This window comes from Neoarius graeffei, chromosome 5, assembly GCF_027579695.1.
Source record: "Neoarius graeffei isolate fNeoGra1 chromosome 5, fNeoGra1.pri, whole genome shotgun sequence".
NCBI lineage: Eukaryota > Metazoa > Chordata > Actinopteri > Siluriformes > Ariidae > Neoarius > Neoarius graeffei.
In genome coordinates, this window is record NC_083573.1 from 79,817,166 (window position 1) to 79,842,528 (window position 25,363).

At 42.2% G+C, this 25,363-nt stretch overlaps 1 protein-coding gene across 2 annotated transcripts in view; it reads left to right on the forward strand.

The window, feature by feature from the left end:
* reck (reversion-inducing-cysteine-rich protein with kazal motifs) overlaps positions 1-25,363 on the forward strand; it is a 193,917-nt gene that overhangs the window by 146,509 nt on the left and 22,045 nt on the right. For both annotated transcript variants that reach the window (XM_060922458.1, XM_060922457.1), the window contains exon 17: positions 18,173-18,368. In XM_060922458.1, the coding sequence (XP_060778441.1) occupies positions 18,173-18,368 (196 nt within the window). The remainder of the gene's footprint in view (positions 1-18,172; positions 18,369-25,363) is intronic.

Below are 25,363 nucleotides of genomic sequence, written 5' to 3' on the forward strand. Positions count from 1 at the left end.
TTTACTCGCAGCCGTGAGGTCAGCGATGGAGCAGTGAAAGCTAGCTACCTTATTGCAAACGAGTTGGTGCAAGCATCCAAGCCATTTTCTGATGGTGAACTCATGAAAAAATGCATACTGAAGGCTGCAGAAGTCGTGTGCCCTGAAAAGCATTCTGCCTTTGCCAACATTAGTCTATCGAGGAACACTATTGCAGATATGGTTGAAGATCTCTCACGACACTTGGGCAGCCAAATGAATGACAAAATCAAGTCATTTATTGCATTTTTGGTTGCAATTGATGAGAGCACCGATGTCACAGATGTTGCACAACTGTGCATATTTATTCGTGGTGTTGATGAGACTTTGACCGTCACTGAGGAGTTCCTTGAGTTGGTGCCTATGAAGGACACTACAACAGCGAATGACATATTCAGCTCTCTCGTTAGAGCGCTGGACAAGGTCGGAGTAGACTAGTCCTGTGCTGTCAGTTTGGCTACAGATGGCACCCCATCAATGGTCGGGAGAAAGGCAGGCGTTGTGACAAAATTCAGAGAGAAAGTGCAGGCTGCAAACAGAGGACAAGATGTTTGGGCATTTCATTGTATTTTGCACCAGGAGGTGTTGTGTTGTCTCATCTCATCTCATCATCTCTAGCTGCTTTATCCTGTTCTACAGGGTCGCAGGCAAGCTGGAGCCTATCCCAGCTGACTATGGGCGAAAGGCGGGGTACACCCTGGACAAGTCGCCAGGTCATCACAGGGCTGACACATAGACACAGACAGCCATTCACACTCACATCTACGGTCAATTTAGAGTCACCAGTTAACCTAACCTGCATGTCTTTGGACTGTGGGGGAAACCGGAGCACCCGGAGGAAACCCATGGGGACACGGGGAGAACATGCAAACTCCGCACAGAAAGGCCCTCGCCACGGGGCTTGAACCCGGATCTTCTTGCTGTGAGATGACAGTGCTAACCACTACACCACCGTGCCGCCTGCGTTGTGTTGTAAAACACTAAAAATGGATCATGTTATGAGTGTGGTTGTGCAAACTGTAAATTTCATCAGAGCGCGAGGTCTGAATCACCGTCAGTTTGACTGTTTTCTCAGTGATAATTACATTCCGGCTGGCTTACCATACCACACTGAAGTACGGTGGTTAAGCCAAGGTGCCGTACTCAAACGTTTCTTTGAACTACGAGAGGAAATTGGACAGTTCATGGAGAAAAAGGGCAGACCAGTAGAGGAATTGAAATGCCCGGAATGGGTGTGGGATCTGGCCTTTATGGTGGATATTACACAGCACCTGAATAATCTTAACAAAATGTTGCAAGGCCACAGAAAAGTTGTCACTCAGTTTTACGATAGCGTACGCACATTCAAGTTGAAACTGTCACTCTGGGAGACACAGCTATCTAACGGTGACACCTCTCATTTCCCATTGCTCACAGCTATGCGTGCGACCGAACATAATGCTGATTTGGATCAGTACAAAGACAAGATAACAGAATTGCTGCAGGAGTTCGAGCAGAGATTTCAGGTTTTCAGTGAACTTGAGGATGAATTTGCCTTTTTTCGCTCGCCATTTACAGTCAATGCTTCTGATATGCCCGCTGACATCCAACTCGAGATAATTGACTTGCAATGTGATTCCGATATGAACCAGAAATTTGCGTCGGTGGGCTTAGACACGTTTTATCAATATCTCTTGCCAGGGTACCCCAAATTAACATCCCTGGCTGCAAAGGTTTTATCCATGTTTGGGACTACCTATCTTTGTGAACAGGCATTCTCTGTTATGAACCTCAACAAAACAAAGCACCGCTCAAGGTTATCAAACGCACACTTGAATGACATTGTGAAATGTGCTGCTACTCAGGATTTGAAACCTGATATTGATGCCCTCGTGAAGGCTAAAAGATGCCAAGTGTCAGGAGCCAGCAGCAGCCGATAGACTTGGTGAGAGAAAGCGGGGAGGGAGGTTAATCAGCATTAAGGCCTGGGCCTAATTCTTGTAATGTTCACAAATGTTTGCAGTCTGAAGAATGCAGTTCTTTGAAAATAAGATTACGTACTCTGGTTTCACTTTAAAAGACAATGAATATTGTGCAGTATATCATTCTCAGCTTCAGTAGGCCTAGCCTACAAAATAGTTTGATCTGATGTAGCCTAATCGTATTGCTCATGCACTGCTATAACTTTTATGTTTGTTAATTTAATTTTTCATAAATTTGCACATTTACATTTTAGGCAGGATGTTTAGGCTACTTTCTTCATCGCTCCCACTTGAGTTTAGTGTGGGGAGTTGGTTCAGGTTGTCAGATGTAAAAATGTACTCACTCAACTGTATAAAAAAAAAACCAGTTGTTTGAGAGTGAAATGCATTTTATTTCAAATCCATTGGCCTCTCTGTGAATAAATGTGTAATAATCTAGATCCCTTGTGATCAGTGATTATGTAGGCTACAAATGTAGGCTGAAGCATAAAGTATAGCCTACTGAAAAAACAATACTAAAGATTTGGAGTTGACAAAGGTTATTTTGCAATTATTTTACTGGTCTGGCCCATTTGAGATCAGATGGGCTGTATGTGGCCCCTGAACCAAAATGAGTTTGACACCCCTGGTTTATCCTTTGCTCTGTTCAGAAGCACTAGGTTCCTTTCCAAAGCCCATTCCTCTACAAGCTCGCCATCCTTGTTGGTGTTGCTGTATCCCCAGTTGGTACTGTGGCTGTTGAAGTCCCCGATGACCAGGTGCACTCTGTCTTCGGTCAGTAGGTCTTGGGGCCACTTGAACGAGATAGGGGGCGGCTTATAAACAGATGTAATGGTTATCTTATCAGTCTTAACTCTGAGTATTTCCAAACCATCAGCAGAGTGGTCAGAGCAGTTGTTTACAATTGTCTTGTCTCGTACATAAATGGCACTTCTGTGGACATGGCTGCCATGAAATATCACAAGGTGCATGCCCGGGATCTTTGGAGGTGCTGTTATTTTGTGTGTCTCTTGGAGGCAAAGTACATCGGTATCTAATTGGGTGAGTAAGTCTTTCTTTGCCACAGACAGTCCTTCTGCATTGAAACTTGTCACCTCGAACTTCATCTTCGGGACTGAGGGTTTATCCTTTTACCACCGCCAAAGGATGTAGGGGGTTTGAGCGAGGTGTAGCAATTGGTCTCAGCGAACAGATTAACAGGGGCACCACGTGAAGGTTTGCTACTTGCCCCCAACATCACTCCCTGTTACAGATGGGAGCCCAGGACTTAAATAAATGCAATAAAAACAAACTGTTTTTAATTGTAGGTATTGTATTTAAAACTGTATGGATGTGCCAGAAGCCAACATAAAACCATGCATGCAGGTCATTCTCAGCCAAAAGGGATTAATGATCCAAAAGTGGAGCCTGGTCCATTAACACAAGAACTTACTGCCATGTTTGTGTACAGCAAACAAGCAAGTTATTAAAACCAAGAAGTACACTCAAAAGAAGGGGATATAGAAACCACTCAATGGGATTAGATCCTTACACGCTAACAAAGAAGGATTTTTCCTATTTTCCTGTTTGCTGAGTATTGGTGTTAGGACTGGGACTGTTTTGGCCTCTAGAGGCCGCTGTTATTTCCATCTTGTCATGTTTGTTTTGGCCTCTAGAAGTCGCCACTGTGTTCTGTGTTTGTCTTATTGCCTGTTTCCTGCCCCGCCCTGTCCTTAATTAGTTTGTGTATTTATACCCCTGAGTTCAGTCCTCTTGTCACGGAGTCTTTGTGCTGTTATGTTTAGCTCCAGTTACCTCTGTACCATGTTCCTTGCCTTTGTCTTTTTGGTTTTGCACTTTGCTTTGCTTTTTGGACTTTTTGAACTTAGTATTTACTGTTTTTTGGATCTTCTGAGCGTTGGTATTTTTGCCTTTTCTTTTCTGTTTTTTTGGCTTTTGTTTTGTCTCATCTCTCATCTCATTATCTCTAGCCGCTTTATCCTTCTACAGGGTCGCAGGCAAGCTGGAGCCTATCCCAGCTGACTACGGGCGAAAGGCGGGGTACACCCTGGACAAGTCGCCAGGTCATCACAGGGCCGACACATAGACACAGACAACCATTCACACTCACATTCACACCTATGGTCAATTTAGAGTCACCAGTTAACCTAACCTGCATGTCTTTGGACTGTGGGGGAAACCGGAGTACCCGGAGGAAACCCACGTGGAGAACATGCAAACTCCACACAGAAAGGCCCTCGCCGGCCCCGGGGCTCGAACCCAGGACCTTCTTGCTGTGAGGCGACAGCACTAACCACTACACCACCGTGCCGCCCCTTTTGTTTTGTACTTTGGATATTTCTTATTTTTCCATTCATCTTCTGAATTTTTTGGATTATACTTGTTGGACTGTAAATATTGTAAATAAACCTTTTTGATACTTTTCTACTTCTGCCTCATGCCTCTGCACTTGAGTCATCCCCCTGCTGGCCTAGTGGGGGTTTGCTGGATTATCACACCAGCGAACCAGGTTCAAATCCCAGCAAAACCCTAACAGAAAGACTCCGTCATGACCGACTCAGCAGAGGCTGCTTCAACTGTCTACCTGGCCAACCTTCAGGGAATTATGGCAGCTTTGACATGCTTCGGAGCGACCATGGATGCTCATGGACGTACGCTCACCAGCCAACGTGAAGCCCTTGCTCGCCACGAGGAACTGCTTCAGCAAATTGGGAAAACCCTGGCACGGCTGACACCTCTGCCTGCATCTCCTCATCCTGATCTGGCTCCCGCTCCAGTGCCTCCCGCCACGCTGCCTCCTTCACCTCGCGAACCCAGCCTTCCTGCACCACAGAGGTATGACGGCACGGTGAGTGTCGGGAGTTCCTTACCCAGTGCCAACTCACCTTTGAGCTCCAGCCTACCACCTACACTACGGATCGCCGCAAGATTGCCTTTGTGATAACCTTGTTAGCTGGTAAGGCACGAGCTTGGACAACGGCCATCTGGCAAAGACAGGGACCCGAGTGTTCTGACTTCAAGCTATTTACGGAGGAGATGCTTCGGGTCTTCGATCAGGCAGACATCAGTAAAGATGCAGCCAGGAAGCTCATGTCTGTCCGACAGGAGGGAAGCGTTGCAGACTACGCCATCTTGTTCCGGACCCTCGCAGCAATAAGTGGATGGAACCCTTCCACCATGGTCTGTCTGACCCCATCAAAGACAGTCTGGCTTCTATCGGATGCCCTAGTGACCTCGAAACTCTGATCTCACATTCTACTCGCTTTGACAACAGGATGAGAGAACGCCGCCAAGTCCTGAGCCTCCCCGGCCTCCCTGCCTCTACCTGGAGCCCGTCTACCTCCTCCAGTGACTGTCCAGAGCCCATGCAAGTTGGCCGTACTCGTCTCTCCGTAGCCGAGAGGGAGCGCAGAAGGAGGGACAAGTGCTGCATCTACTGTGACAAACCTGATCACTTCCGAGCATCATGTCCCGAGCTCTTGGGAAAAGGACCACCCCGTCCAGCCGAGGGAGGGTTGTGACGGGGCCTACCCTCTCTCCCGGACTCCCTGGCCAAGGAATCTACATCCCGGTCTCCATCTCCTGGGGTGAGTCCGTCCACTCTTGTCAAGCCTTGTTAGACTCAGGGGCGGCTGGAAACTTTATGGATATCCACTTCGCCCAAAGCATCAATGTCCCGACTGCGCCTCTAGAAGTCCCACTGTCTGTGTCTGCCCTCAATGGCCAAACGTTAGGTGATGGAAGAGTCACCCAAGTTACTTCTCCAGTCTTCCTCCAGTCTCAAGGTCACAAGGAAGAAATATCCCTGCACCTGATTCCTTCACCTGAGTTCCCAGTTATTCTAGGTCTTCCTTGGCTTACCCGCCACAACCCTCGTTTAGACTGGGTCACTAGCCAGGTTGTGGAGCGGGGTCCTGCTTGCTATGCCTCTTGTCTGCTCTCTAGCTCTCCTGTGTCTCCTGCCGAGCCTCCCGATCTCACCGAGTTATCTCAAGTTCCCACAGAGTACTGGGATCTCAAGGAAGTTTTCAGTAAGAGCAGGGCCGCCGTTCTCCCTCCGCACCGTGCCTACGACTGTGCCATCGACTTGCTCCCTGGGACTACCCCTCCTCGTGGCAGACTGTTTTCCCTCTCTCAGCCAGAACGCAAGGCCATGGAGGAGTACATCAAGGAGGCCTTGGCCTCTGGGTTCATTCGACCCTCCACCTCACCCGCTGGTGTCGGCTTCTTCTTTGTCGGCAAGAAGGATGGGGGGCTCCGGCCATGTATTGATTATAGGGGCCTGAACAAGATCACCGTGCACAACCGCTATCCCCTTCCACTGATGTCCACAGCATTCGACCTGCTCCAAGGCGCCATCGTCTTCACCAAGTTGGACCTACGGAACGCATACCACCTCATCCGTATCCGACAGGGAGACGAGTGGAAGACTGCCTTTAACACCCCGTCTGGGCACTACGAATACCAGGTGATGCCCTTCGGACTCACCAACGCACCAGCTGTTTTTCAGGCCCTAATCAACGACGTCTTGAGGGACATGATTAACCTGTACATTTTTGTCTACCTCGACGACATCCTTATCTTTTCCAAGACCGTGCAGGAGCACCGCCACCATGTCCACCAGGTTCTCCAGAGGCTGCTACAGAACAATCTGTTCGCCAAGGCCCAGAAATGCGAATTTCATGTTCCCGAGGTCTCCTTTCTGGGGTTTATTGTACGGAGAGGCCAACTCCAAATGGACCCAGCCAAGACCCTGGCCGTCCGGGACTGGCCCACTCCCAAGTCCGTCAAAGAGGTTCAGCGGTTCTTAGGATTTGCTAACTTCTACCGCAAGTTTATCCCGATCCCCCACATCATAGCGGGACTCCGCAGGGCTCAGGCAGTAGGAGAAGTAAGCGCAGGGGTGCAGCTTCCCTTCCGAGCATTGAGAGAGCACCGCGCCGACACCACTGTCTGAGGCATCCACTTCCATGATGAATGATTGGGAGGGCTATGGCCCTGAGGAACGCTGTTGGGTCCCCGCCCGGGACATTCTAGATAAAGGACTATGCCGGGACTTCCATTCGGCCCATCCGGATCGCCCTGGGAACGTCAGGAGACGCTCCTGGGGGGGGGGTCCTGTTAGGACTGGGACTGTTTTGGCCTCTAGAGGCCGCTGTTATTTCCATCTTGTCATGTTTGTTTTGGCTTCTAGAGGTCGCCACTGTGTTCTGTGTTTTGTGTTTGTCTTATTGCCTGTTTCCTGCCCCGCCCTGTCCTTAATTAGTTTGTGTATTTATACCCCTGAGTTCAGTCCTCTTGTCACGGAGTCTTTGTGCTGTTATGTTTAGCTCCAGTTACCTCTGTACCATGTTCCTTGCCTTTGTCTTTTTGGTTTTGCACTTTGCTTTGCTTTTTGGACTTTTTGAACTTAGTATTTACTGTTTTTTGGATCTTCTGAGCGTTGGTATTTTTGCCTTTTCTTTTCTGTTTTTTTGGCTTTTGTTTTGTACTTTGGATATTTCTTATTTTTCCATTCATCTTCTGAGTTTTTTGGATTATACTTGTTGGACTGTAAATATTGTAAATAAACCTTTTTGATACTTTTCTACTTCCGCTTCACACCTCTGCACTTGAGTCATCCCCCTGGTGGCCTAGTGGGGGTTTGCTGGTTTATCATACCAGTGAACCAGGTGCAAAACCCTAACAATTGGTACTCCAACAGAATATTGCGCTAAGTATTCTGTCTTCCTCCACAGAGATTTTTTTCTTTTTCAGGCTTCCCATGATTAGCCATGTTGTTTATTCAGGTGTGATGTTCAGGCATTCCCCTCCAGCCCAGGCTAATATTTCCTGGGGATATTCTGTGGCAAGAGTGTATTGTTATAATCCTTCCTCCGGATACTCTCGCTGGGACGTAAGCCCTTTAGCTTAAGAGTGTCATATTCCTCTGGGGACGGCATGAGTTCACGTTAGCTATTAGCCATGTGCCGTGTGTTTTATCATCAGGGTCAGTGATGCAGTGTTAAAGGAGTGTGAAATCAAATTGGAGTTGTGAACACTTTTAGTGTTAAAGGATAGAAATGAGTGTCACCCAAGAAAGCAAACCAATTCAAATATCTTGGATTCACCATAACATCAGACAGAAGATGTGGAAAGGAAATAAAGCAAATAATCGCTGGATCAAAAAACACTTTCAGTAAGATGAGTCCTACTTTTACAAACAGAAACAGCATGCTAAGTACAAAATTTCGGCTCCTCAAAGCATATGTGTGGTCAGTATTACACTACGGTTAACAAAGCTTATATTCTTTACCACTTCAGAAACAGCAAGATCAGCACTGTCTGAGAAAACTTTAATGAGAAATGGTCAACGAATAGAGTCGGTATCTACTTTTAAATATCTAGGACTTTTAATCGATGACCATTTGTCTTTTAAGGAGCGCATTCAATATGTTGCAAAAAAAAAAAACCTGAAGCTCTTATTAGGATTTCATTGTAGAAACAAGTCTTGCTTTTTATCCCCCGGCATATAATGCTGTCGCTCCGTCTGTCTGTCCGTGCGTCTGTAAACATTTTAGTTTCCGGAGCATAACTCAAAAACTACGAGGAATTTTTTTCACGAAACCTCACAGCTGTATTAAGTGACTAGAGGAGTTGGGTCTTTTGATATTTTGGGATTTCTGTGATTTTTTTTTTTCCATATTTCCATGGCAACCAATTCAACTTCAGAAAATTTGGAGTGGGATTTCATGTGGGGGCCGGGGGGATATGTCATCTCCTGATGACTCTTGTCTTTTCATGCGAAACAGAACCTGGTGGAATTGACCTTTTTGCCCGTTATTGATGATGGAGATATGTTGTATATGAATGCATCTGCTCATTGTCTTCGCATGCTGGAGAGTGTGTATCATGGGGCACTGAGATTTATTACAAACTGTGCTTCTTTTACTCACCACTGTGTTCTCTACTCGAAAGTGTGTTGGTCATCCTTATGTGTTCGTCACCTCAGTCACTGGTATGCGTTCATCTACAAACCCATTCTGGGCAAAATTCCCTCTTCTCTTCTAAAATAGAAACAAGGAGGTGATAATCTTCGCTCAATGGACATTTTGCAATTTGTTGTTCCCAAAGTAAGAACTGAATTGGGAAGGAAAGCTTTTAGGTTTTCCGCACCTGATGCTTGGAACAATTTACAATCTGAACTTCAACTTCAAAACCTCATATCCTTGATCGAATTTAAAGCACTAGTGAAAACTTTAGAGTCCAATCTCTGTGTGTGCAAGTGCTTGATATGAGTTAGTTTTAATGTAGCTAGTTTATGTGTTGTCTGATTATTTTATTGAAACTGTGTTGCTGCTGTCTTGGCCAGGTCTCCCTTGTAAAAGGGATCTTTGATCTCAATGGATTAACTTCGTTAAATAAAGGCTAAATAAAAATAAATAAATAAAATACAGTTCTGAAAGCTAACTAATGACTTGGCCAAAGAAACTGTTGCAATGTGGTTCCTGAGAAGAATTCTGTGAATATCATGGACAGAAAAGAAATCAAACGTGGATGTATTGAGGATAGCAGAAATCCAAAGAACACTTATCCTGTTGTTGTTGGCTGTCCATCTCTAGCGGTGATGACTGCTTCATTAGGATGCACAGAAACGCAGATGGGCCACGAGGCCTGCACCAGAGCGACAGAGCCGCCTGCAGCGGTGGCATGAATGGCCCGGGCGGGCCACCACGGAATGTCTGGCCTTGTGAGCTCTTGTATGCTATTCTCCTCTCCTAATGAAGCACCTAGCACGGTAAGGTAAGACAAACAATGTTGTGCCCCCATCGTGTTATCTCCCTGGACCTCCAGACCTGATTCCAAGTGGTGCACAAAAGTGCCACAGACCTGACGGGTATGGAAGTTACCCCACAGTGACAACTGACTTGCCGAGTGATGCCAGCCATCAGCTGTTTGAGTGGCTCTTCCACATGCCATCAGGTGATGCGCCATTGACCCTGTTGGGTTCATCTGCCACACTGCACCGAAAAGTGCCCTGCTGCCAGCACCTTATTGGTGATGTACTATTTAACCCATAGCTAGAACCCAGGCAGGTGCTACCACTCCAGGGCAGAGCGGACCTGGGAGCAACGGTGATTAAGGGGTAACTCCACTTTCCCCAATACTCAAGTCCTCCTGGACCTGAGACTCACCACTGGTTGCAGTTTAAATTCATACCCAGAACAGGAAAGAACACTTATCAAGGTGGTTAGGGAGTGACAAATGAAATTCTTCAGCCATGTCATGAGGAAAGATGGTTTAGAAAAATTGATACTGTGTGGCAAGATTGAGGGTAAGAAAAGCCAAGGAAGACAGCGAATAACATTCACTAACAGTCTGAGAGAATACACAAACAACCACCTCAAGAACACAGAGTTCGTACGCTTAGCTGACAACAGAGAGGACTGGAGAGACATGATCATCGATGTCTGTTCCAGACCTGACACATGAAGAAGAAGTAGTCACCCAAGAGCATTTATTAACACTTCTCCTTTACTCCTAATCATGTGGAAAGGAATCAGTTGCACTGACCTCGTGAATGTGAGTTCTGTCAACTTATAGAAGGCTTCTTTTGTGTGCTTCCTCCATGCCAGCCGGCGCAAAAGTCCATTCTTCTGCAGTTAATATAGAACTTAATGAAGCATCTACTGGACTCTTCTGACCAATTTTTCATTGTATCTCCAGACCACTTGCTTACTGTAAGAACATGAAGAGAACAAAGTATTAAAGAGCTCTTGAGCACATCAAATAAGGCTCCTGCTTGTGTAGCTTGCCCTCTGAAATAAATGTCTTGTGGAATCTGTCTTATGTAACACCCACCAGCTTGTTTTATAACATCCCTTCCCTGGCCCAGTGTTCAAAGTGAGAACATAATTCCATTGTTTGTTCTTTTGTAAACAGGATGATAAAATGGCAAATCCTTGCTGTTAAAAACCCAGTTGCAGTGCACTTATGGAGCCAACCTTGAAGCACTGACGTCCGTAAACAGTCTGGTTGCCATGGATCAAGTACCTCATGTCTGATACGAAGAGCTGCTGGTCATCCTACAAATAAACTGAAAGCACAGGTCACTTCATTCATCTGTTTATCTTCAGGGTACACTTTATCTTGGACAGTGGATTTGGTGCCTGCCCCAGGAACACAGAACACGAGCCGGGAATACACCCTGGATGGGACCCCGGTATTTCACAGGACAAAATGCACACGAGTGTTCCTGTGAATACTGAGAAATTTGGGGTGGGCAATTGGGCAAAAATGAAGTATGATGGGTTTTGGTATAAATACTGCCAGATGATAATACCACATCCCAAGTGAAAGGTACACAGCAGAGCCGCGCTCAAATGCTTTTATCTTTTTCAGTATACAACACTAATCACATACATCATTTTGTGAGCTGTCAACTCTGTGACAGACAGAGCAGCTACTATCTATTCCTGTAATACAGTCCTGGTGGCTGTAATCCTTAAGTATTCTGTATAAATGACAGAAAATACTAACTTGTAACTTTTTATCTTAATTTGGGACGAAATGTAGTCAGAATATTTAAGCTAATAATAACTAAGCTCGACGTGTTACTTTTTGCGCACCCCCTCCTTTAAAATCAAAATCAAATGCCTTGTTGTCAAGAATTTGGCTTCATCAGTTGACATTGTTGGTAGAATTGTAGCCTGCACTACAGTATCCAGCAGCACTGGCAATGCTAAATCTACCTTCAGTTGGACGTCACATAGTTGATGTCACATAGTTGACTAATTTTGGGCTTTTTGGCTTGCCATGTCTCTTGGTATCAACCTATTATCGCCCAGGGTCATGTGCGTGAAGGGAGTGGGCTGCCATTTTGTTTCATGATACTGACTACTTACCACAGTTAAATCACGCAGATGTAATCACCATCAAATCGTTGACACGTAAAAAAGGTACGCTTCGATTTTTACACACTCAACTCCATGCAGAAAACATATCAAAAGCAGTACACACAATCGTGTGTACGAGATGTTGTTCTGTTGCCCTGCCAGATGACATGAGGCAGGTGAACCTTGTATCTGAGTAACCGTTGCAACGCTGAGGCTGAATTCAGCACCGTCACATAGTTGACCACAAGTTCGTGGGACACCTACTTTGGCTGAGCTGCAGTCGAAATGATTAAAAGCTGCATCAAGATTACTTGTATTTTCTTTAAACACACACTCACGTCCATGACATGCATAGAGTCTAATCTTATCTGCTGGCTTTCAGTGGAGAAATAACACTGTTAGTTCAAACCAAGTTTGCAGGTGGGACAAGCCAAGTTGGCCATTTTCACACTTATTTCGATTTTTTCCAACAACTAAGAAATGTCAGAGAGGTCTGCTGAATTTTTTCACAGTACGCCCCAGAGAGTTCTTGCTGTATGTACAGGTTTTAGATCTCTCCACATTATACAGGCCTAGAGATGGCTCTGGGACACAAATTTCTCAGTAGTCACATGTTCACACCAGAAGGATGAGTTTTGCCGAGTCGTGATACTATTGACGAATAGATGTTGAAGTGCCGTTGAAGGCATTTTATACTTATACTCCCGTTCCAATTTTTATAATGTGGCATAAGACATTTCTCATCTCATCTCATTATCTCTAGCCGCTTTATCCTGTTCTACAGGGTCGCAGGCAAGCTGGAGCCTATCCCAGTTGACTACGGGCGAAAGGCGGGGTACACCCTGGACAAGTCGCCAGGTCATCACAGGGCTGACACATAGACACAGACAACCATTCACACCTACGGTCAATTTAGAGTCACCAGTTAACCTAACCTGCATGTCTTTGGACTGTGGGGGAAACCGGAGCACCCGGAGGAAACCCATGCGGACATGGGGAGAACATGCAAACTCCGCACAGAAAGGCCCTCGCCGGCCATGGGGCTCGAACCCGAACCTTCTTGCTGCGAGGTGACAGCGTTAACCACTACACCACCGTGCCGCCCTAAGACATTTCTATCTGTTCCAACTATCAGTTACCTGTAGTTTGTTGTCTGACCACAGGGGGCAGAGTTGCCACAGTGTTTTGATACACAGGCCCCTAAAAGATTGATTTCCTTATGGGTCAGGTCTGGCAATGCCTTGCAATGTGGCTAACAGCTAACAGCTTGGGCACTTAAAACAAATGAGTCTGCCACAAACATCAAATCTCAGCTGTTTAAAATTTCCTCCACATTTGGCTTCCATTCCTTTTATGTCAGACAGCAGCTGTGTAATATGATCCATCGCTACACTTTAACCTCCATGTCCTTACTAAACTCACTTCTACTTCAGAAGAACTCTCCTTTTTTTTCTTTTTGTTTTTAAACATGATACCGCACCATGACACTAACTAACACTAAAATCACTGGACAGTGGACAGATTTGGGCACACTACTTCTCCAGGCTCTCGTATTTTTCCAATATCTCAAATATTTCAGTCGAAAAATTCCAACAAATTCTCACAATCTCACAAATAGCAACCTCAATATCCCAGTTTTTTATTCCCCGCTGGCTGAAAGGACCGAAGGGGGATTATGTCATGGCGATGTCCGTCCGTCCGTCTGTCCCAGGAAGGGTGCTCACCTTCTGAAATCAACTCCTCTCACGATTTTTGGAGGAATTTCACAAAACCTGACAGGGTTCTTTGTTATATGTCGGTAATACACATATTGTAATTTTGTTCAATTCAGTCGCATTTTATCAGAGTTACAGTCCTTGACTCACAAAATTATACTTTAACAGTTTCACGAGTGTATTTTCCTTCTGAAATCAACTCCTCTCACAATTTTTGGAGGAATTTCACCAAACTTGACAAGAGGCATTGTTGTATGTCGGTAGTATGCATATTGTTAGTTTGTTAAATTAGGTCGCATTTGACCAGAGTTACAGCCGTTGATTAACAGCCTTGTACTTTCACAATTTCATGAAGGTGTGCTTGCCTTCTGACATCAACTCCTCTCACAATTTTTGGACAAATTTCTCGATGCTTGGCAAAAGGCCTTGTTATATGATGGTAATACGCATATCGCAATTTGATTTCATTTGTGAAAATTTTACCAGAGTTTTGACCCTTGATTAAATAACTTGTACTTTGAGAATTTCATGAGGGTGTACGTTCTTCTGAAATCAACTCCTCTCACAGTTTATGGAGGAATTTCACCAAACTTGGCAAAAGGCTTTGTTATGACAGTTATATGCATATTTAAATTTCATTTAATTTGGGCAAATTTTAACAGAGTTATGCCCTTGATTATTAATAAACTTGTACTTCGGCAATTTCATCAAGGTGTGCTTGCTTTCTGAAATCAACTTCCCTCACAATTTTTGTCCCCCGCTGGCTGAAAGGCCCGAAGGGGGATTATGTCGTGGCGATGTCCGTCCGTCCCGGGAAGGGTACTTAGCTTCTGAAATCAACTCCTCCCACAATTTTTGGAAGAATTTCATGAAACTTGACAGGATTCTTTGTTATATGTCAGTAATATGCATATTGCAATTTCATTCAATTCAGTCGCATTTTACCAGAGTTATGGCAGAGTTGCCAGTGGGGGATATTGTGCTCTCAGAGCACTCTTGTTTTTTTGTGGGGGTTTTTTTTTTGTTTTGTTTTGTTTTTTTAACCCCACATTATAACCATTATGGTCCATATGGGAGTATGGGGAAAATAGTCCAATTATTTTCCTTTTTTTCTTTCTAGTTGAAATTCTTCTGTAGCTTGTTCAGTCTTAAATTTGACTGGTCTTTTCTACATTCCTCCTATACACATGGGACAGTAACTCAGTTTCTGCTTTAACTTTTATATTCAGCTTTCTGTGGTCCTTTGTATTTCCTGAGAGATCTCTCAGTGCAGCATTGACATTGTGTGTGGAAACTCTGATAAATATTCCTTATATTTCAGTAATAAAAAGCAAATCCCTGTTGAAATGAACAGGAAAGGGGATTCTGTGATTCAGTAATAACTTCGATTCACGCTTAACTGCATTTCTACCTTGTTCTCCTGCTCTCTCTCTCTCTCTGATTTCCTAAAGCACATCTCCCCAAACCTCAGGATTAGAGATGTTATGAAAAAGGCAAGATGAAGGAAACAGCCGGATATATAAAATAACACGACTTCTCATCTTTCACTCACACTTTATCGTGTCAGTTCAATCTGCTTCTTATATGAATGTTTATCTCCAAAGATCCTGCTCAGTCTGCACTATATAGAAGAACATATTTATAAGACAGCTTAAAACTTTCCAGACTAAAACTATAAAAAATATAATAAATATGTAAATAATAATTAAGCTGTTGCATTCATTCATTTTCAGTAATCATTTTATCTTGGCCAGGCTTGTGGTGGAATCAGAGCCTTTCCCAGGAACACTGTGAGTTGGGAATACACCATGGATGAGGCGCCAGTCCTTGAACGTGTATTCACACACTCACTCACACCTAGGGACAAGTTTTTAGAGGAAACTGGAGAAATCCACATGGACACAGGGATAACATTCATAACTTTATAAGACAATAAATCAAGCTCAGAAGGATGCTGAAGCTGTGAGATGGCAAGGTTATCTGACATAAGGAGTTGATGATTCTCAGTGGAGAGAGAATTTTACCCTGTGTCTCATGCACCTGACCTACAGCATATTTGCCTCTGTTCTTATAAAATGTCATGTAATACCATAGAATCCCACTTAAGGTGTCACACAGACACATTAAAAACAAAGAAACATACTGTTTTGTGTAAACACTCAGTTTCTGTTATAGGAGATGACCTCCATATAGGCATGTAATGATATGACGATAAATCATGATACAAATTTATGACAATTCGAATCGAAATAGAAAAAGAATCATGATTATGATCAGGCTGCATAATCTCTTAGTTTTTTCCAAGCTCTAATTGCATTGTTTAGACAGCAGAGGGTGCAATAATGCAAAATAGTGGGAATCCACATGACTTCACCTTAGACGGAAGTAACACAGCACTAATGCCGCAAAAACACACACAAACAACACAGATCTAAAATGGCAAAAGGCTGTTGTGCAATTGACTGTACAAATAGATTTAACAAAAAAAACAGAGCTGTCATTTTACAGACTACTGAAAGCTAAAGAAAAGAGAAGAAAATGTACCAGTAGATCACTGTTATTCAAAAAAGGTCTATTTGTTATTAAGTTTTTTTCATTTTTAATAAAAGGATTATTTTAGTTAATAGGTTATTATGTTTTCCTCCAACCTTTACAAACGTGAGTAAATGATTATTGTTGGTTACAGGACTCGACATTAATGGTAGTCTGACTGTCCGGGACAACAAATGTTTGGTCCGGACAAGTCAAATCCGCATCTGCCTGTCTGACGGGACAAGTTGAAAATTTGTTGAAAATCACCATTTTGATAGTAACTATTCAAGAGTTACATCAATAAAGTTCCAACAAAACTAGTTCAGTCGCTTCAGTGATCCAGCCATTTTATTGTTTCTGAAATTCTGAAATTCAGACAAGTGCAGCAGGTGCATGTGTAAAAATAACCATGTCGTAATATCTAATTATAGATTATTAGACTCTGAATTTATTCAAATCTGAGAAATGGCAACCAAATACCTCAGTAAAATAAATATCTGTGGTGAATCTTCATTTCATTCGGACATTCATTATTTTTCTTTTGTGTGGTTCACGTTAACAATCACAGACGTCGTAAAATATTTCAGGGGAATTTTACGACAGTGCCGAAGTCACTTACGGTTTGTTTTCATTCACAACGTGATTCTGTCACCCTTATCATGTCCAACTTGTTTTCTTTCATTTTTATTTCTTTAAATTAATTTATACTTCAAGTTTTACTGGATTAATCAAGATTTAACTTTATTTCCTCCAGAAGCTTTGAATTTGGGTGAATCTAACTCTTAAAACTGCAGATCAGGTAATGGGTTAGAACAACACGCGCACCATAATGGGGCATTGGATAGTTTTTGTTTATTGTTACAGCTAAAGTTTGAGTTTTATTGAAAAATTATAAATCATTAAAGCATAATGATTATTATAACGATACCTGCTTTTTGATAAACTTTGTTAACCGGTTTCCTTTCACTGAACTAGTAAATACAGAGTAATAAAAAGTTTATGGACAGGTCAAGTGAAAAATATTGCTGCTTGTCCGACTGGACGAATGGAGTAAAAAGTTCATGTCAAGCTCCGGGTTATTATGAAAAAAAAGTTTTTCTTTTGTTTGTTTGTTTTTAATTTTACAAAATGGAATATTGAAGTTGAGAAAGAAAAGGAAAATAAATGTTGCATTTCTTGGTAATAACATTTTCTTCATTTAATTTTTTCAAAAACATTGTGGGAAAATCGAATTGTGAACCCAATATCACAAATCGGATCGAATCGTGAATTAGGTGAATCGTTACGTGCCTATCTTCACATCTATCACAGGACAGTAGCTTCTCTCAGACTGACATTGTCATTTCAATTAGCCATTCAATATCTGCTTATTCTACTTGCAGAGTCATTTCTCAGTACAAGTCTATCATCATTTATTCTATCCACATTCACTGGATATGAGCAGTTGTGCTCTCTGACTGGCTACTCTAACTACTAGGATATCAGCTCATATACCGTGAGTAGAGAAAAACAAAATGGCGGAGCGTGTTGCTGAACCAACCGAGGACGAAATAAAAACTCGACTCGAAAACAAAACCCAAAAAAATACAAAAAAACCCAACAAAATATGGAATAAAAGTATTTGATGGTAAGAATGTATCTTTTTTATTTTTCAAGAATTATTATTATCGCATTTTTCACAAACTGCTACTGTTATTTCGCAGGTTTGTTTACATTCTAAGCAGAAATAATTTTGTCGGATGTTTTGTATCGTCTTTATTTATCGAATTTGCAAAAAATAAAAATGCTCTGTTTCTCAGAATCCAGTGAATGTGGATAGAATAAAACAGTTATTGGTACAATGGCTAATGCAAGTCATTTGAAGGATAGTTAAGTTATTCCACTCAATCTCGTTGTCTGTGGCTTATAGCCAGCTCGGTGCTACGTGCCTCGTCGGCTCTCACCTCATGTACGACTCCATTTTGTGGAATAACTGTTAACTATATTTCAAATGACTTGCATTAGCCATTGTATTGTTTTGTTTAATCGCCTGTGATTCAACAACAGTATCATTTTGTGTTTTCTGTCTCAGGTGTATCCCGAAGCGGCGTGTGTGTCTGACGAATACGACAGACTACCCATGTGTGCAGTACCAGTGCGTGGGCCACCCTTCCGGCTGTGACCCAAACCAGCTGGATCCAGCTTGCGACACGGACAGCATGGAGCACACCAACTTGTGCCTGCTGTACCAGAGCGGCAAAACCCTGGCATATATGGGTCACTGTCAGGTACACACACATCCCTGTTTACCTCCACTACTGCACAAAAAATCATGTATTAGTTTAGATCAGTGTTTCTCAAACTTTTTCAGACCAAGGACCACTTTGTCCCAAAAAAAAATTTCAGGGACCACCTGTCAACACCCCCCCCCCCCCCCCCCCCCACACACACACACACACCATACAGAGATGTGTACTATAGACCCCTTTCACTGACGTCACCCGAAACCGGAAGTAAACAGACCCTGCGCCATTTTGGAAGACCAACAAACTCGTGATTAGGGGGAAATAACGGCAGCGGTATGTGAACCCACGAGAATAAAGTGGAGTGGCAAACAACTTAAACAAATCTGAGCTGTTTTATTTATGATTTATTGGCCCAACAGTAGACTTGAAAGAAACCTGTGTGAGACTTGGCAAAAAACTGTGGATATAATGGATGTCTGTGCATGATCTGCGGACACTTTGAGGTAAGCAGACGCAAGAAATTCAGATTTAAAACATGTTAAATTGGCCCCAAGTTGATAACTGTATGAGGAGCAAGCCTCCCAGACTTCTACAATTTAATAATAATAATAATTTAGGATGGTTTGGGGCTTGCTCGCTGCTGCCAGGTTGGTTGTTGAGTAGCCTGACTGTTTTTTTTTCTTGCATGTGGTATCATTGTTGACGCGAGGTTGTTTTTTGAACATGCCAATGTGGACACGATTTCCCCTGATGAGTTATGACTTCAGACGCGATGCGTGTGTGGAGGTGTGGAGTCCGCGTGATATGTGCGTAAGATAGGCTTCTCATGTGTTTGGAGATCCGCGCTCTGAGACAAGCGCAAGGCTTCTCATGTGTTTGGAGATCCGCGCTCCGAGACAAGCGCAAGCCCCCCCCCAAGGGAAAAAAAGGGACCCCCCGAAAATATCGGCATAGTTCGAACACTGAGTGTAGGCACTGGGTGTAAACAACAAATAGTTTACAATGTCTGGGTAGCAAACAGATGGCAGAATTGGTGTCAGGTCCTCCTTATGTTTCCATTCTCCCTTGCCCCGAGTCTTATTATATGGGTCAAACCCATCAATCACAGCCAGTTTCTCCACATACTGTGCCCTTTCTGCAGCTGGTAATGTACTCACATAACCAGAATTATCAGCCATCGTGTCACTTTACTCTCGCTCGTAGTTTGTTTTATATTGCGAGTGCATGTACTTGGTCTTCCAATATGGCGCCTAACAAAATCTCGCGGCGCGGTGACGTCATGTGAAAGGGGTCTATTAGGTGTTTTTAATTGAAAAAATTATGGTTAACTAAATACATTAAAGGCCTATCCATTCCATATCCTCCATGGTTTTTAAAGGCAAAAGTATGGAGGTTTAAAATTCAGCAAACAGTTAATCAGAACATTTCATATCAATAGTTCAAAATTGCTCAAAATTAGGAGGAACATGAATGAACTGAAATTAACAAAACAAATTTTAGATTTAACAGATTACACTTACTTGTCTTCTGCTCAAAACTGACTCTTTTTCCTTAATGGGAGGAGTGGTGCTAATGCATACTAAGCATCAATGATTTAATATCTGGTTCCAAGCTGGACAGCTTTAATCTGAGATTGGGGGCCACATTGACTTGGTTTCACTTTTTAGTTTTTAACCCAACCAGTGCTGAAAACCCAACCTCGCATCTGTATGTGGATGAAAATGGCAGGAGTGTTTTTAATGCAGACTCAGCAAGTTTGGGGTTGTCTGGCTGCACATGAACCCAGAAATCTGTTAGTGATTTTTCCCTAAATGCCATCTTTAGGGAGCCATCCGCTGCAATGTCCATTAGGCTGTCAACCTCTCTTGCAGATAATGCAGAACTGACACGTTCGATGTGGGTTTTGTCTCCAAATGGATTTCTGATCCACTCCAAGTCTGTGTCTAATTCCGGAAAATATCATTCCAATTGCGAGTGAAGGCCACACAAAATTAAATTAAAAAGTAAATTTAAAAAATCGCCACGAACACGAGCTAGTTAGGATTAGCCTATTATATGTTCAGAATTTTCGTTTGCTTGTTTTCAGGTCTGCCTAGCTGTTTGCCTGTGAGGCAGAGATTTGTGAGGTGACTGTTGCCTAGAGACGAGAGGCGGAATAAGAGCACGTGCACACTACAAGTTTTATGTGGTGCAAATTCAGATGCAGAACGCTTTTTAAATAATAATAATGATGAAATTACAGGCCCGTTTGATTGCCGTTAAAAACAAGATTGTATAAATTTAACTTTCTAATAATGTTACAAAGCATACGCTAGCTTATCTTGAAAACGCTGACTACATTTGTAGATCACCTCGCGGACCACCAGTGGTCCGCGGACCACACTTTGCGAAACACTGGTTTAGATGTATTTCTAGTAGTATAATAATAGGGTCAATCTATGTGAAATCACAGAGGCCTCGCCACTGACCATCTCAGATTTGCTTCATACTTTCGGGAAATAGTGTGCCCAATAAATATTGTACAAAATTTTAGGCTTGTACCTTCATTAGTTTCTGAGATATAAGGGCTTTAAAAAAGGGGCGTGGCCCCAATTTCACTGTTAAAACGTGTGCTACAGAAAACGGACCTAACTTCCATAAGTCATTACTTTTAAATTATTCATGCAAGATACATGAAATTTTCAAGGATTGTTCTTCAATGCCAGACGCCTTTAAATACTAAAATACAAAGTTCACAGTTCAATATTTGCCAAGTTATGGCTTGCTGAAAATCATAAAAAATGTGCTTTGGAGCAAATTTGGCGCCCCATATCTCCACATTAAAGCACACCAGATCTTTCAAATTTTCTTATTTATTACTCATGTTATAGTACTCTTTAGGCAACTAGGTATGTGTTCAAAAGAAATCAAACTTTCTGATTTATTAGGCTTTAAAAATAAAAAAAAAACATTTTGCGCCTATAATTCAAATGCATATTACAAATGTATGACAAGGTCTACCATAAAAACAATTATACCACTGGAAAGAGCTTGTTTTGATTAGCAAATGCACAAAATATGAAGTTGGTACCCTATTGCCAAACACCAGAGTGGATATTTGAAGAATTTGAAGGAAAATCTGTGAGGGGATGAATGTATTATGCTTTTGGATTTTGCCGAAAACTATTCATTCTGTGTACAGGATTCTGCCCAGGGATACCACTGGGACAACAGCCAATGCACTCTTCATCCATTTGCAGTGTACATTAGAGCAAAGAATGAAGATGGTACAAAAGTAACGAAATGCATCTCTATCTGCATAATAAGTGACTGCCTTAAGCATGATACAGTGGCCGTGCATGCATTCTTAAAAGTTTTACCATATGTATGCCACTTACATCCCCAGCTGAAAAAGGTCATTTACTTCAGTGACGGATCAGCAGCCCAATACAAAAACTATAAAAATTTCACAAATCTAATAAAGCATGCAGATGATTTTGGACTTTTGGCAGAATGGCATTTCTTTGCCACTTCTCATGGCAAATCACCCTGTGATGGTATTGGAGGCACTGTAAAGCGGTCAGTAGCTCGAGCTAGCTTACAGGCAGTCAGGAGTGATCACATACTAACCCCATCTGATCTGTTTTTGTGGGCAGAAAAACATATCAAGAACATCCATTTCATCTGGGTTGGTACAGGGGAAGTTATGGAGAATGGAAAAGCATTGGAGACAAGATTTTCAAGGTCAGCTACTATTCCTGAAACAGGAGACAACCACTCATTCATTCCAATCATGTCCAACCAGCTGCAGGTCAGCAGGGTGTCAGGTGGTCCTAGCTTCATTGTGGATATGAGTGGGAATTGGCCACAAGTAATGCATAAAACCCCTGTTAAATCAGCAGTCTCTCTGGCAGATACAATTCCTGGTAAATATGTTGTATGTTTGTATGACAGACAGTGGTGGATAGGCAACATTTGTGCATTATCAGAGGAGGAAGATGTACAAGTAACATTTATGCATCCTCATGGTCCCTCTCAGACTTACAGCTGGCCCAGGAGAGAGGACAACTGTTGGGTCCCTCTGGTGCATGTCATGGAAGTCATTGATGCCCCACTTACATCAACTGGCAGGCAGTATAAACTTCCATCTGATGTGGAAAAGCAAATCAATACACTGTTTAAGCTCTTCAAATAAAGTATTTTTAAGGTTGTTATTTTTCCTACACTGTAGGTTTGTAATTGTATTGTAATATGCCTTAAAACAGCATTTCCGTCTATCCTAAAACATGCCGTACTTGATACCTTAATATTTGTAGTTTGGTTTAGGGTACCAACTTCATATTTTGTGCATTTGCTAATCAAAACAAGATCTTTCCAGTGGTATAATTGTTTTTATGGTAGACCTTGTCATACATTTGAATTATAGGCGCAAAATGTTTTTTTTTTATTTTTAAAGCCTAATAAATCAGAAAGTTTGACTTCTTTTGAACACATACCTAGTTGCCTAAAGAGTACTATAACATGAGTAATAAATAAGAAAATTTGAAAGATCTGGTGTGCTTTAATGTGGAGATATGGGGCGCCAAAGTTGCTCCAAAGCACATTTTTTATGATTTTCAGCAAGCCATAACTTGGCAAATATTGAACTGTGAACTTTGTATTTTAGTATTTAAAGGCATCTGGCATTGAAGAACAATCCTTGAAAATTTCATGTATCTTGCATGAATAGTTTAAAAGTAATGACTTATGGAAATTAGGTCCGTTTTCTGTAGCATGCATTTCAACAGTGAAATTGGGGCCGCGCCCCTTTTTTAAAGCCCCTATATCTCAGAAACTGATGAAGGTACAAGCCTAAAATTTTGTAAACTATTTATTGGGCACACTGACAATATTTCCAGAAAGTATTAAGCAAATCTGAGATAGTAAGTGGCGAACATTTTTCTAAATCTGGTGATTTGGGGCGGAATTACCCATTATCCTTTCAGAGATGTTTTACAAACGCTACGAGTCACAGTAATGTCATGCGACTCATTTTACTCGTGTCTTCAATTCATTCTTCTGTTTGCATTATGTTTATACTTCATATTTACTCAGTCCATTATACATCATGCACTTTTTAACACTACTGCATTCTGTCAATATGGACAATCCTGTTTGATTAATATCATTTGAAAAGAAATGTTTTAGTAGTAGTAGTAGTTGAATAAATTATATTAGTTATAGTATGAGCTAAGTAAAAAGCCTTTTAGATGTAAAGTAGCTATGTGTTTCTGTTTACATGTCTCATATTGGTACTGATACTGTGTTTGAGTGAATCTTTTATCCAGACTGCCACAGCGTAAGTTATGTTGAGCATAACTTAGCTCCCATTTTCTTCTAATTTGGTCATTTCGCAGTTCCCGCCCACTAGCTAGCTCTGTACTATGACACAATGGCTACCAACCAGGGAAGGTGAAGCCTCGCAAGTGCTTCTTCGACTTCTTCTAAGAGACAAGAAGTTTAGAGGACTTGGGGGAAAAAACTTGGGGGGAAAAAACGCTATCTACCCTCTTCCACATACACGAATTCACAGACATGCCTGATTGGCTAGTGTTTTTTTTTTCTTTGATTGACAGGAGAGAGAACAAGTTTTATCTGATTTTGTTGTCATAAATATGAATTGCATGTGGTTAACAAAATTACCACAGTTTTGGTGCCAGTGCACCCAAAGAGATAACGACATAAGCAGAACGTTCACATTTTCTTTAACTTCAGCTGAATAATTCGAGGTTCTTCCTTGTTAGCTCATCCAGCCAACAGGTGATGAACTTATGCCATCATGTGTTGTCCGGCGTCCATCCGGCGTTGTCCACATTTCATGAAAATCGCTTCTTCTCTGTCAGTTCTTCACCAATTTTTATTCTTTTTGGCAGGAAGGTAGGTCTGTCTGGGGTGCACATGGCTTCTACCCAAATTTGCATAATTGCAATTAATAATGAAGATATGGAGTAATTAAGCCCTAACTAGCAGTTTCCACACAAATCGCTTCTTCTCCCTCAATTCTTCACCAATTTTGATTCTTTCTGGCATGAAGGTAGGGGTACCTAGGGTGCATATAACTTCTACCCAGATTTGCTTCATAACAATTATTAAAGAAGTTATGGACTAATTAAACCTTAATGAGCAGTTCAACAAAAATCGCTTCTTCTCAGTCAATTCCTTGTCATTTTGGATTCTTTCTGGCAAATATTTGAGCTGGATGGGTTGAGAGTAGAACTGTGCATGGTGGCCCACTTTAGATCGTTCTGGACTAGACAGGGCCGGAGTGAGCTACGCCGTCATTGACGGTCTCGTTCATATATTTCTTTGGTCATGTGACTTTAATCCAAATCTCAATAATACAAAACATGTAGCCTCACCGTTTTGGATTCTTTCTGGTAAATAGGTCAGTATTCCTAGGGTATATACAGCTTCTATATATAGCTTGTATATAGCGTATATAGCTTGCAACATTTATTGCGCAAGGTGGCCCACTTTATATCATTCCTTCTGGACGAGACAGGGCCGGAGTGAGCTACGCCGTCACTGTTTCACATACCAAATCTGTTACTGATGAGGTAAAAACAACACAGAATAGATCACAAGTTTTCATTTACAACTCAGTCTTCCAGAATGGAAAAGTTATGCATATCGTGTATTCCCAACTGACTGTACAGTGGTGCTTGAAAGTTTGTGAACCCTTTAGAATTTTCTATATTTCTACATAAGTATGACCTAAAACTTCATCAGATTTTCACACAAGTCCTAAAAGTTACAAAAACAATAATTGCATAAAAAACGGTCTGTATTTACAACAAATAAAGATGAATGTGTCCACATTACTCTGTTTTTATGTGCATATTTCACACACACACACACACACACACACACACACACACACACACACACACACACACACACAGAGGTGCTTGAAAGTTTGTGAACCCTTTAGAATTTTCTATATTTCATATGACCTAAAACACCATCAGATTTTCACACAAGTCCTAAAAGTAGATAAAGAGAACCCAGTTAAACAAATG